Source organism: Lactuca sativa, chromosome 3, assembly GCF_002870075.4.
Source record: "Lactuca sativa cultivar Salinas chromosome 3, Lsat_Salinas_v11, whole genome shotgun sequence".
Lineage (NCBI taxonomy): Eukaryota > Viridiplantae > Streptophyta > Magnoliopsida > Asterales > Asteraceae > Lactuca > Lactuca sativa.
Window position 1 is genome coordinate 87,200,113 of NC_056625.2, and position 15,715 is coordinate 87,215,827.

The following is a 15,715-nucleotide window of genomic DNA, read 5'->3' on the forward strand; positions in this document are numbered from 1 at the left end:
GAGGTGATCATGCTCACCCAACGAACATACTTGAAGCAGTTGCATCACAAGATATGTGGATTTGGCATGCTTTTTTTGGTTCTCCTGGTTCGATTAACGACATCAACATTCTTCACCGTTCACCAATATTTAACAACATATACGATGGATCCGCACCAGATTCTTCTTTTCAAGTGCGTGGAACGCCATATAAGTATGGTTATTATCTGGTCGATGGAATCTATCCTTAGTATGTTGTGTTTGTTAAATCGTTTTCAACTCCACATGGTTCTAGACGAAAGAAATTCAAGAGAGCTCAAGAAAGAGCTAGGAAGGATGTTAAGCGTGATTTTGGAGCTCTGAAGAAACGGTGATTCATATTGAAAAAACCAGCAGCTTATTTGGGCGAGGAAAAACTTCAAAAAATCATGTATACATGTATTATATTACATAACATGATTATTGAAGACGAAGGAAGAGCGATATTTGCGTTTGACGAGGAAGAAATCATACCAGAGACATAGCCAATAGAAATAGGTGGCGAAGAGTATATAAACAGGAGAGCAGTGATACGTTGCACTGAAACATTTCACAATCTTCGCAATGACTTGGTGGAACACATTTACGGGGTTCAAAACATTAACCTTAATTTGGATCCACCGGATGACCCCGAAGACAAGTTACCGGAGAACGACTTTATGTAGTTTGCTTTAGTTATTTTATTTATGTTTTTTAAGTTTCTATGATTATTTAGATGTCATGTGTGTGGGGTTTTTTTTGTAACGGAATGTACTCTTTTTTTTTTTTTTTAATTTTCAAGTAATGTAAAATTATGTTTTTTTTATTAAAATAGAAGTTATATTAAATTAAAATAGTTAAAAAAAGGAAGTTTTATTAAATTAAAATATTTAAAAAAAAACAAAAAAATAAAATAAATGAAAAGTGTGGCACCACACCCTTGGTGTGGCAAGAAACCACACTTGAGTGGTAAAAAGTGACATGACGCTTATGTGGCGGGGGAGGGAGTGCGGTTTCGGTGACACCACTCCCTCCAGCCTAAAAGGATTACTTTTATATTCCATCAAATATCCAAATATACACAATTCTATCTTTTTGACTATAAGTCTTATTAATGTTTATTAAAAAAAGCTAGGCCTTACATTTTCCAAGAAACGGCTTTTCCGAACTTCCTTTCGCCTTTTCCAAACGTCCCTTCCCCTTTCTATCTCTTAGTTAACGGGTTTCAGAGAATCATCCGAACAAAATACCGTTGTCAAATGGGGGAAGAGGAACGAGAGGTGTCCCTAAGCTTTTCGGATCACTAGTAGGTGACGAGGGTATTAAAAAAGGGTTAATTTCACCTGCTAATGCATTTGTTCGGATTCTTCCTTCTTTACCTTTTCAACCCACCCTTACTAGCTAATAAGGCTTACTAACAAAACAAATTTCCCTCTTCTTGGTAATGAATTAAGCGGCAGCGAGGTGCCTTTCCTCGCTTCTATCTTTTTTTGTAGATCAGTTAAGTTTGTAAATGATAAGTCTATTTTATGAATGTACTAAATTGTTATAAATCTAATGGATTGATGTATAATTGTCCAAGAATGACATTAATTTGATGATTTGTTGGAATTCATATGCAAGTCAATATATTCTACTAAAAGTGTGCGGAGCCTGCAAGAAAAACGAGCAAAATGAAACTAACAAGCATGAGAGACAAATTGCTAAAGGAATGAAGAAAAATGATATTGAGAAATTTGACCACTCTTCAATGTTTTGATCATATCTCAAGATCTAGAGCTTCAATTCACATGAATGAAGAAGTTTTGGAAACTAGACAAAATTTTCTACAACTTTCATGTTTTGCGTTTTTACTGATTCTACCGTTTTCATCAACAAAAAGGGGCAACAAAGATGAGGTACGTCCTAGAACACATCTAAGACGCCCCCTAGGACGCCTACCCGTTTTAGGCCATTTTCAAGTGCAAATCAATAATGACAGAAAGCTTGTAAAATGCCAAGAAGGACGCCCAGACGTCCTATATGACGTCTAAGACGCTCACTACGACGTCGACGCGGAAAACAACTTCGATAATCAGTTTTCAGCACCTATTTAAAGGAGATTTAACCCTAATCGAAAGAGGACTCTCCCTTGCGATTTTACTTAGTTTTCAAGGGTTCCAAACACTTTCAAACCATCTCTAAACGCGTTTTTGAACATCAATTTTTGAATCCGAGGCTACGAATCACCAATTTCATCATCAAGCAACGTTTGAAGATCATTCAACCGGTGAATCGTCATCAATTCCATCAAACTCCATATTTGGTTACTTCTTCTCCACAGTTTCATCGTTCCATGATTGATTGGTCATTAGAATTTATTAGTTTTATGATTTCAAGTTTTTTTTTATGAATTTTAGTATGAATTCCATCATTTTTATTCAATATGTGTGCTTTTTGATTGTTATGGAAGATTAAACCACATAGGTTACTTACGGGAACGTTGTAGGATGTTAGGATGAACACGTTTTGATTATTACTTTTATTCTAGTCAATTTCAGTTATTGTTTCATTCTTAAAGTTATGATTTTTTACTTACAATGATTGGAGTTGGGTTTTCTTATTATGTGATATTCCAACTAAGATATTGTATTGTTAATTCACTAACATTTTGAATTCAAGTAGTTTAGGAACTAAGATGATCAGTTGAACCAACATACATTATTCTGAATTTGTAGTATTATATACTAAACATTGTAATAGGTAATCGTAAGACACATTATTGCCAAACCACTAGTTGTTCCTAATCCAATTAGACAGAGACAGTACGACAGCTAGTTGGGATAACATACTGTGTGCTCAAAATTATTTGTTGCATGTTAATCAACCTTAATTATGTCTAGGTAATTAAACTAGAATTTAAAGGAAGAAAAACGTGTAACCATCTGAACAACTGAACCGGAAGTACCTTGTTTTCTAATTCATAGTATTTGTTTTAACAAACTTTTACAACATAAAGTTTCTAGTTGTTTGGTTTATTTTAGTTTAATTTGAATTCGTGACAATTGCAAGCATTAGTTTTTCCATTTGACTATTTTAACACAAGGTTTAAACACAAACTCCTCGAGGATTCGACCCTTACTTACCCAAGCTATCTAGGGTTTTTGAGGTTATTTTTTATTGAGACAACGACTTCGATCAAATTTTGTACAAGTAGATGAATTTTAGTCGGTAAATTGTAAACTTTCGAAAGCAAGCTCACACACTCTCCCCTAGTGGTTAAACTCTGAGATCTGATTTGAATTCCATATTAAAGAAAAGTCGACATCCGCGGCCCTAATTCTTACACGGATGAGACTGCCTAAAAAGTGAGAAATTCTGACACCCATCATTTTCGAGTGAATAATACACCAAGAATTGACAAGCCTTAAGTTGTACGTTTTCTATTTCTTACGTGACTTTGATGAAAGAAAACATTTCGGGAATAGGAATAAGAGTAAATGCATTCCTTGTCATTGTAGCAGGCTTGTTTGCAAGAGAGAAGAAGCAGTTTCAACGATGCAATCAAACATGTGAGAGTAAGCATGAGAAGCCGGTATGTCTGCAATTGAGTTGCTACATGTGTTTTTTTGTTGTCAATGCGGTTGTGTATGGGCTATAATGTCCTTGCTCAAAATATATGTCTTAACGAGACAACGACATATCAGCTTCATTACATCCTTAGTCTTTACCAAACTTAAGACTAAAAACATTTCTAACACCTAGTGTCTCATCTCAATTGAAAAAAAATGTAATTATCTTCCACACCATTAGCTATGCATAAGAATAAATGCATACTAATAGGAAACGACGTTTGACTTTATTATGGCGATATATATGCAATCATCGACAACTGATCACTTACCAAAAGTGTGTGTGCATCCGTATGATCCATGTTGATTGTGTAACACCCATAAAATTCAAGCTAAATTAAAACTTTTTAATACATTTTAAAACCATAAAGTTATTAAAGTTTGTTTCAAAATTGTTTAGACATCAGAGTATCCCCAAAATCAATTCATAAAACCATAAAATATGAGGAGCTGTACGATCACGCCTTTGCCTTCCTACGATCATCTGATGTATCTGAAACAATAAACTGAAACTGTAAGCCCGAGAGCTTAGTGAATTACCCTAAAAATACCAACACCATACCAACATAACCATATCATATAACCAATACAGAACTGCATGCATCATGAGACTTCAACATGACTGGACCGCTTCACAGGGCCTATAGCCTATCTGGACCGCTTCCGAACCTTCGGCATGACTGGACTGCCTCGCAGGGCCTATAGTCTATCCGGACCGCTCGCCGGGTATGTTGGCCTACAGCACAAAGAAGGACCGCCTCAACCCAACCCCCAATCAAACAAACATGTGAACATAAATATCATACACTAGCATACATATATAACAATCAAACCGATCTAATAGATCATATAGCACATCAACATCTTATAACCAGGACACCGACCTAACCAAGTCACTAAGCATAAACATCACCTCATCCTAACTACCAGGATGCAGATCTAATAGATCAACAAGCATAGTGTCATCCTATCTACCAGGAGGCAGAACTAACAGATCACTATCCCATCAAACAGTATGCATAACGAGCCTTCAGCCTGACTGGACTGCCTCGCAGGCCTTCAGCCTATCTGGACCTCCCTAGGTACGTTGGCCTTCAGCATAAAGTAGGACCGCCTCAACCCAAACATTGATACATGTGCCAACATACTCATAACACATAATCAATCAACAACAAGCACATATCATACAGATCATAACAACGTACTATAACCAGGATGTAATCAATAAACGTATCATGCCATAACCAAATACAATCCATAAGGGTCGGCCTTGGTGCCTTAGACCCTATTGATATAGTGAGGATAACTCACCTGACATTGCTGAAGTCCCGCAAATAAAACTCCAGCTGCTGGTTGACAGGTTCCCGAACTGTCAACATCAAACAACACCCAATTAATAATTGGGTTCCAAGCCCAAGGTCCAACTCACACTACAAAATTCCAAAAGTTAAATAATGGGCTTTAAGCTCAACATATGGCCTAATTTTCTAAATTGGGCCCAGACCTCTACATGGTCTTTCTTTAAGGCCCATCCCATTATTCCAATCTAATTCCCATGGCCCAATATCACATAATCATGAAGACCCAAACTATGACCTATCTATGGCCCAATTTTCCAAATTGGGCCTAACCCCTCATATAGACCTTACCTTAAAGCCCATCAACATATTCTAGTCTATATGATCATTCTTGGATGGTCCATTAATAATCCAATTACCAAAGCCCAATAAAAGGCCCAACACAAAGCCCAAGTGAAATTAGTGTATCACTTAAAATGACAATTAAGGTTAAGTGTTTGTCACTTAACCTACTAAGGACTTAATCCATTAAGTCCATTATGCCTTAAATTAAATTGCCAATAATTATTATTTAATATTTCAAGTTTATTAAATAATTCTCGTGTGTGTGTCCCGACCATTTCCCCCAAATTAGGGTTTTATGCCATTAGGGTTTTCCAACCCTTAATTAGGGTTTCCTACCCAATATTAACCCATTAACCAATTGGTTGGGCTTTTTAGGTCACTTTGGGCCTCATTGGGCCTACTAGGGTTTGTTTGGGCCCATTAGGGTTTCATTGGTCTCACATTGTCCAAACATCCCTCAAACGAGGTCCAAACACAATCAAAGCACACCGCCACCCGACACGGTGGCCGGTGGCGGCAACCACCACCCTACGGTGGTGGCGACGGATTTTCTTTTCCATTATTCCACTTTGTTACAATTTACAATGAACTCACGAAATAAACACACACACCTAAAGTACATAAAATCACACACACAACCACCTTCCATGGTGGCTGGTGGCGTCGGAACATGGCAGCAAGCGGTGGCCACCATGGCTGGCCGTCATGGTGGGTATTTCTCCAATCTCCGGCAGCAGCAACTTGCACAATAGTAAACACACACACAGATCCCAGGAGCCATTACACCACCACCCACCTAGAGGTTCACGGTGGTGGCATAGGAAAACGGTAGCAACAGCGTCTATCGGTGACACAGCTCGGATCTCGACTACACACCTCCTGACAGGTGCGACTTCAGTCTTGGTGCTCACTTCACCGACCGAGTAAAGTGTTGCGGTTCACGGCTGAAAGGAGCTCTTCACGAGCGACCATAGTAGCAACCCACGCGAAAATGGGCTCTCCAAGATCCAACCGACGCAACTTCATCTGACCGCTCTCAGTGGGTCTTCATCCTTCGCCGGCGGAAAAAAAGCGTGAGGTTGGCTGCGTCAATGGAGGATACAGTAGCGAACTTAGCAATGGTGACCGACAAGGCACCTGCAACAACCGAGTACAACTTTAAACAATGACAAAAAGGAGAAGGAGCAAGCGCCATTGTCCACAGCAATGGTTCCGGCGGTCTAGGTTGATCGGAACAGGAAGAAAGAGGTCAACTGGGCAATGGAGGAAGAAAGGTGGCGATAGAGTAGCGACGGAGAGAGAGGGAGTGAAGAAAATGACGGCTGCACAAAATGGTCCCTAGGGTTAGGGTTTCAGATCCCTTACATACCCGCTTCCAATTAAATTTTGCCATGATGGCAACTACAGTCCCTCCCCATAATATTCCTTTCAATCATAGCCCATTATTTACCTTTTCAACCCTACCCTCTTCAATTCTTTTCAAATCAGATCCGAAATTTACACTTCAGCCCCTGACTCCATAAAATCCTTTCAATATAAGTGTAACAATCATAAATTTTACGCCAAATTTAAACTTTTTAAGTCATAAATAAAAACCAAATAGTATTGTTTACAAAATGTTTTCAAATCATTTCCCATCAGAGTGTCCCAAAAATCATAACATAAGGATGAGGAGCGGTACGGTCACGCCTTCGCCTTTCCATGACCTCCTGAAGTACCTGTAACAATAACCTGAAAACTGTAAGCCCGAGGGCTTAGTGAGCTACCCCCCAAAACACTCATACTACACTGACAATACCATATCAGTAATAATCAATCAAGCAACATGCATACTGGGCCATCGGCCTGACTGGACCGCTGTAGCACCTGGTTCCTGGTACGTAAAATTATCTTAGTGTTTTTTTTTTTCATTTTAGCCTTGGACTCGGCGAGTTGTAGATCCGACTTGCCGAGTAGAGACGGGATCCGGAACACGTTTAAGTTGGTGACTCGGCGAGTCCCCGCTGTCTGATGAAACCCTAAATTTCAAGGGTTTGCACCCTATTTAAACCCTCTTATCCGCCCCCAAGCTCGCCCCCTTCACCCTCAGAGCTCTATACTTCGTTCAAGCCTTGTTCCTTGTGAGTGTGAAGCATTTTGGTGTGTTTTCTTGAAGATTTGGAGAGGGAAGGAGAGTAGATCAAGAAGAGAAGAAGGAGGCCAGACACTCTTGTGTTATCTCAGTGATTTCCTTGAGGTATAACTCAGTTTCCCTCTGTTTTCATGCTTATTGTCCCTCGTAGCTCCATGAAAGTGCTTCTTGAGCCTTTCCCAAGCTTGTTTGTGTATTAGGGTTGGTAATAAGTTGTTTAGCCTCTAGCTCTAGGCATGATTGAGATCCAGGAGCTTGGATCTACTGCCTTTATGGAGCCATATTGCATGAAAGCCCTAGATCTACTCTTTTGGTGCATTTTGAGCCCTAAAACCCTCATGGGTGTTTATTTACACGTAAAGTTGGAAACTTTACATGTTAATCAGGCCCTAGAAACCCAGATCTATGAACGACATGAGCTGGATTCAAGCAGAATCGCGTGTATAGTATTTGCATGTGGCCGACTCGGCGAGTCATTCATCTGACTCTGCGAGTCGAGTCGCGAGTCCCCGAGTTTCCCCCTTTTTGTATTTGCGGGTTGGAGTAGTGAGTCATTGGGTGTGACTCAGTGGGTCGGAAGCCAGACTCAGTCATGAAGCAACTCGGCGAGTCAATGCCATGAATCGGCGAGTTCAAGGCAATCTTCTTGCCTTAAGAACAGACTCGGCGAGTTGTTTATACAGCTCGGCGAGTCTCAGCATAGAGTATTCTTCGGATGAAGATGAACTCGACGAGTTGTTCATACAACTCGGCGAGTAGGATGAAGGACTATTGGCCTTTGGTTTAGAAGGAAAACTCGTCGAGTCAATGCCTAACTCGACGAGTAGAGACGGGTTTATGGTCAAACAATGGGATAGGGACTCGGCGAGTGGCAAGCCAACTCGGCGAGTTGGGTCAACTGGCAGTGACTTTGACTTTGACTCTTGGTTTGGTTGGGGGGGTAAATGGTCATTTTACCCCGAGGTCGGTTAGCAGTATTTGAATAAGGGTTTTGTGGGAATTATAGCCGGAGGATTTCCGGAGCAGCAGCAGCAGAAGACAGTCAGTTCCCACGCAGATCAGCAGCTACTTTGAGGTGAGTTACCTTCCAGTAGCGGTGGGTCTACGGCCACAATGCCGGCCCACCAGTAGGAGTTGTATGATAGATGATTGTCTCTGTGATACTCATCTAAGGTTGCTACTACCTGTAATATGTTTATGTGCTAGTATGATATGATGCTATGTGCTAGTGACAGTAGGGGGAGATAGTCCCTAGAGTACCGGTCGATAGGGCCGAAGGGGCAGTCGTGCCCAGCCATGCTAGATAGATTATGTGATATGTGTTATGTGGTAGTAGTAGGGGGTGAAATAGTCCCCAGTATCCGGTCGAGAGGACCGAAGGGCAGACCAGCACCCAGATATGCTAGTCAGTATCTGGTCGAGAGGACCGAAGGGGGGGGGGGGAAGCTCCCAGCTATACTGGTCAGTATCCGGTCGATAGGACCACAGGGGAGGCCAGCTCCCAGATATACTAGACAGTATCCGGTCGAGAGGACCGAAGGGGTAGGTCGGGCACCTAGATATGCCTGACAATATATGTATGTTACGTGATTGTATGGTATGTAGTATGATGGGGGAACTCACTAAGCTTCATGCTTACAGCTTTCAGTTTTGGTTTCAGGTACCTCTTATTCAAAGGGGAAAGAGCTGGCGCGGTAGCGGTACATCACACACATGCTTGTATTCCGCATCATGAGATCTTCTTGGGGATTTGTACTCTGACACTTTTATGTTTTATAAAAATGTTTTTCAGACATACACTATCTTTTGTGAAATGATATGATCGTTGAACATTTTATTCCTAATGTTTTGCTAAGTACATGTTTTAAAAATGAAATTTTTGGCTCGTATTTTTGGGATGTTACAACCGCCCTCCCGGGCCTACAGTCTGTCTGAATCTATCCTGAGCCTTCGGCATGACTGGTCCGCCACGTGGGCCTATAGTCTTCCCGGACCGCTCATAGGGTATATTGGTCTTCAGCACAAAGCAGGACCGCCTCAACCCAACCACAAGCAATAACCATGTGCACACATAACAAGTAATCACATAACATTCCATAGACAAACAAATCGATCTAGCATATCATAAGGCATAGAAATATCCTAACCAGGGTACCGACCTAACCGATCACTAACATAGCATCATCCCATATACCAGGACACCGACCTAAACCAGGTCACTAACATAATACTGTCCTAATTACCAGGACGCCAATCTAAACCAGGTCACTAACATAATACTATCCTAATTACCAGGACGCCGATCTAATCAGATCAATAAGCACATCAATATGTACATGTACACATATCAAATATAACTATCTCACAGATCATCGATCATAGTATTCTCTCATAACCATACACCGACCTAACCAGGTCACTAACATATCAATCCTAACGGATCACAAGAGCATGACAACAGACTGTCTATCTAGATACTGTTCTAACATATCACAACCACATGTAGCATACCATAACAACAACAACTAAAGGGCTAGCCTTGGTGTCGTAGACCCTATCGATATAGTGAAGATAACTCACCTCGCAGATGTCGACACGAAAGGTAAACTCCAACTTTTGGACCACTTGACACAGGCTCCACCACCTATCATAGTACGTCATACTCATAAGTCCTTAACCTTATAAGGCACCCCATAACCCACTAGTCAACCCCTGGTCAAAGACAAAGCCCTCAGTCAATTTCAACAGTTGATGTTGAACCCGACTCGCCGAGTACCATTGGCTACTCGTCGAGTTCCTTGATGTACAATCCAACTCGCCGAGTCATCGGGGTGACTCGTCGAGTTCCTTTGATTCTCGTTCAAACTTTAAGGCCACCCGTCGAGTTCCCTCCTTGCAACTCGACGGATACATACTCATACATATCCAAGAGGAAACCCATCCGACTCGCCGAGTTGAAGACATATCCAAGAGGAAACCCATCCGACTCGCCGAGTTGTTCTTCAACTCGTCGAGTCTTATGGCGATCTTCATCGGACTCGCCGAGTTGTTCATCCAACTCGTCGAGTTCATGACCATCTTCATGTGACTCGCCGAGTCAACCTTGCGACTCGCTGAGTCCATTCAGTCCTTTTATCATGCAGACAACTTTTAAGCCATGGCAAGGCCCCAAATTGTAGATCCAACTTCCATAGGCCTGCTTATCACGTGAAGTTGCAAACTTTACGTGCAAGCAAGGCTCCAATGACTCAAAAAGCCCAAACTATGCTTGAAATGGGGTTTTACACTTAGGGAAGGGCTCAAACTTGCCAAATCTAAGAACATTATGGTCCTTCCATCCATAGAGAGTTCAAATATGAAGTTACAACTTCAGATCCTGGCTCATACTCCATGAAATGACTTTATAACCCAATCAAGAACCCTAATCTCCAACCAAGGAGGTCTAGAACGAAGTAGAAGGGAGGATAACAGCTTGATACCTTCCCAAGAGATGACAACTGGAGTAGATCCGGATTTCCCCAAGCTCCTTGCTTCTCTTTTCACCAAAAATCCTCTTCCAAGGCTTCAAACACATAATGGGCACACACACAAGTATTAGGGTTTGCTAAGAGACTGCAAAGAGGCTGAAGGAGGTTTATGTTCCCTTAAATAGGGTGTACAAACCTGGGATTTAGGGTTTCAGCGGCCAGCTCCTACTCGTCGAGTCCCAATATGGACTCGTCAAGTAGGTTACTTAACCCGTGATCCTTCCCGCTACTACTCGTCGAGTAGGGCTTAACCCAATAACTCATATTTAGACAATACCTGAGAATTGGGGCATTACAATAAGTCCCGCAGTTGCACTTTAACCCTCGGAAATCAAAAGTGTCTCATTTGGCTCCCGGAAACCAACACCCTAGTAATTATTATTTGATTTTGGCTATAAAATAATAATAAAATTACATCTCGGGGTTCCAGGTTTATTATTTATTTATTCTATTTTAATTGGGATGTTACAGATCGAAATTCTAGTTTTCTTGATTTCATTTGAGCTTTGAGCTTCTTAACCCAACAGAGTGATTGTCATATTTAGGAACGAATGAAAAAACACATTAAACTCATTGGATAAAGATGAAGATGAAAATTTGTTCATCGTTTGTACTGTGGAATGTATAGAAATTTTGATAAAGAAGATATGATATTTGTAGTGTGAAAATGTGTGTGAAATAGGTCAATATTAATAGGTAAAGATCGGTTTATTTAAAAAAAATTATTGATGAAACGGTAATATGACCGTCACACCCTTTCTCTCTTCCTTGTTACGATTCGTACGTACCCTTGGTTGCGCTACTTGAAGATTAGGCCCTCCAGAGTGCTAGTCCTTTCACGCTTGGGATGTTGAGCTGGACCCCTGGAGACACGTGAACACCGTTCCCATGGTGGGTGGGTTGGCTGTGGCGTGGAGGGTAAAACGGAAGAAGACATGCAATATGATTGGCTACCTTTGTTTTCGACCGTTTGCTTAATTTTGGACCGTTTCAATCGTTTAAAAAAATTGAATTCATTATTTCTTTAATCTCTCTCTCTCTCTCTCTCTCTCTTTATATATATATATATATATATATATATATATATATATATATATATTCATTTTACACATAAATTTTCAAACTAAAACACACACACTTTTTCAAAACAAACACACATATTCAACAAAAAACACTCTTCTCATATATTTTTTATCTTCTACCTATGAATCCAAATCAAAATACTCCACTCACTTCAAACACCACAAACACTCCAAATGATCCATTAGCAAATCTTAATTACATGCAACTGGTAACATCTTCAATCCAACAACGACATCTGTTCTTCAATCTTTCATACCACGCACACCACTACCAATCACAACAACCACCACCACAATTCAATCAACCCCAATTTCAAGCCTTTCCACAACAACCTTCTCCGTAATTTCAACCCCAAACTTCTCAACGTCAACAACCTTCACAACCATATCAAGTTTCTTTATCTCAATCTCAACATATAAACCTCGACAATGACAACGACGAACGGGTTCAAGAAATACAACCAAGTCGTAGAAGGCAAAAAAAATCAAAAGATCCAAGGAAAAAGAAAAGTACGCAATGAACCGAAGAGGAGGAGGAAACTTTAGCTAAAGCTTGGATTTTCATATCACAAGACACGGATGTCGGCAACGCGCAAACAGGTCAAAGTTTTTGGAATCGTGTTTTAAACCACTTCCACGCGTTATTAGGAAGGCAAACGGGTCGAACGTACGACTCTGTCAATGCAAAATGGTGTGACCTTCGAGCGGCTTGCACCAAATTTAACGACGTATTTGACAATCTTAAAAATATGTATAGAAGTGGTAGCAACGATTTCAATATTTTATCAACCATGTTGTACCAATATAAAATTACCAACAATGGTAAACCATTCGCCAACCAAAAAGCGTGGAAAGTTTTTCATAATGATCCAAAATGAGTCCTTTATCCGGATAAGACGCATTCGGGATCTACCACCGGCTCCAACAAAAGGACGATAACGTCCAAGTCGAACATTGGTGTTAGCCTCGAACTAATTAATGAGTTCAACGCCACCGAGAGAGGGGTCCATCGGACTTCCAACTTCGTCGACCACCGGGAAGGGACACAGCGAGAAAAGGGACGTCTTCAAGTGGTAAATCAACCAGCGATGACGTACTAGCGGAGAACATTGACAAAACTCTAAGTTTTTTAGAAAGAAAAATTTAATCAACGGAGGAAGCTCATCGGCAAAAAATTGCACTCACCGATCTTCAAATTTTAAACACAGTGCCGCAACCAAATCTTGACACGGAAAATTTAAGGGCGTTTTTTAAAATTCAACAAGAAGTTCTCGACAAATATCACAACGACATTCTATGTTTTTTATGATTTTTAGTCATTTAGGTTTAATTTCTATGTGTTTTTAGTAATTTAGGTTTAATTTTCTATTTTTTTTAATGTTTTTTTAGTAATTTAGGTTTAATTTTCTATGCTTTTTATGTTTTTTTTTTATTAATTTAGCTTTAATTTTTATTTTTTTAGGTTTAATTTTCTATTTTTTTAATTAACGTTATTTCAATTGATGTAAAATATTTTATTATGTTTTTATTTATTTTAGTTATAAAAAAATTGTTGAGTGATAACCATTTTCAATGTCTAGTTGGTTGATGGTGAAGCTGACGAGACATAGAGGTTGCAACACTTTTTTGGTGGGTTGATAGTGACCACCCCCCATAGCCTTCCAGAGCCTTAGAGTGGTGGTTACATGTAATGGAGAGATGACACTATCATCTTTAAGCCTCACACACACACACACACACACACATATATATATATATATATATATATATATATATATATATATATATATATATATATATATATATATATATTGGGCTAGGTTATTTTGTTTTTTACATTTATTGTGTGCTAGAATGCACCAATAGAAATTTAATAATTAAATAATTATTTAATTAAATAATTATAGATATTAAATGATTTCCATAATTATATGTATATTAAATGATATCCATAATTATAATTCTCTTTTTATGGAAACTAATTAAATCCGTCGTTAATGTCAGCAATAACATTATTTCATAATTAATTTGCAACTAGATTTTTATATATGAGTTCGTACTTTGTTTCAAAACTCAATCACTTAAAATACAATAAAGTTGTATGGAATATGAAGAACGAGAGTGTATTCTACTAGAATACACTCTTATTTTGCTGCAATACACTCTCATTCTTCTAGATATTAATTTATTCTGAAAGAATATTATTGTTGACATTAATTATGAATTTAATTAGTTTCCATAAAAATGAGTTATAAATATGAATAACATTTAATATACATATAATTAATACTAAATTTCTTATTGGTGCATTCTAGCACACAATAGATGTGAAAAAAAGTTGAACCTACCTACCTACCTACCTACCTATATATATATATATATATATATATATATATATATATATATATATATATATATATATATATATATATATATATATATATATATGTTCATGTTTATTTGAAACCATGCTAATTTTGCGATACCGTGATACCAAATCTAAAAATAATTTTAAAATAAAAAATAAAAAATTCGAAAATTCTTTTTTTAATTATTATTTTTGTCACTTTAATTACCTAACAAAATTACCATTTTTTTTTTTGAAAAATACTTGAAATATTTCAATACAATATTATAATGTAAGTATTCTAATGTGATTTTTAGAATGTTAGAATATTCTATTAGATTTGTCAGATATGTAAAATATTTTAATATTATATTAAAATTTGTAAAAAAAAAAGGTAATGTTTTTTTTATATTTTTGGTATTTTTTTTTAAAACATTTTAGAAAATATAAATGACGAAAATAATATGTGGAACTTTTTTTTTCAAAAATTTTCAAATATTTTGCATTTTAAAAATGTTTTATATCTACAAAATGAGTGGCTAGGATTGCGTCTCACGGTCTCACAAAATTAGGCCGTCTTACATTAACCTAACTCATATATATATATATATATATATATATATATATATATATATATATATATATATATATATATATATATATATATATATAATCCATGGAGGTTTAAATCCCTAGTGCCTTGTATTCTTTTTTCTTTTTTCATTTTTTAAGATATGTCAACCAATAACCGAATATACCGTTGTTCTTTTGGACGCACACACACCGGATTATAGCAAAAAATTCGTCTCCTTATAAAAAAACTCACCTCTTTTTTCCGTTAAAATTTTTTTTTTTGGCTACATTTTTTATCGAATATACCGTTGTTCTCGATTTTTCGTCTTCTTTCCATAGAGATCCATGTTGATATATAAAAAACGATTTTTTTTCGAAAAAAACTCACTTCATTTTATTAGTTTTTTTTCAATATTTAAGTTTATTTAAAAAAAACTAATTATACCAAAAATATTAATTTTTTATACTCAATTAATAAACATCAACACCGACTATTAAAAAAAACCTCGATCAGTGTAGATTCACACTGTCAATGTAAACTGTAAATATTTTAATTTTTAACATTCACAATGTGAAAGAGTTCAATCAGTTCAGATTCATATTATGAATCTGACTTAATATTATGCACACTGTGAATCTAAGAAGGTTCACAATATGAATCTAAACAGGTTCACAATGTGAATCTAAACTAAAATATCGATTTTTTTAACATCAATATAAATCTGTGTTTAAAGAGTACCAAAAAGTATGAATTTTGATATATTTATTAATTTTTTTCTATAAAAAATAAACCTACTTTTCAAC

General features: G+C 37.8%; 1 protein-coding gene across 1 annotated transcript in view; it reads left to right on the top strand.

Moving 5' to 3' along the window:
- Nucleotides 1-2, top strand: part of LOC111915574 (uncharacterized) — a 594-nt gene extending 592 nt beyond the window's left edge. Inside the window, exon 1 of the mRNA XM_023911222.1 lies at nt 1-2. This exon is cut by the window's left edge and continues 592 nt beyond it. Coding sequence (XP_023766990.1) covers nt 1-2 — 2 coding nt within the window.
- Nucleotides 3-15,715: the final 15,713 nt, after the last annotated feature.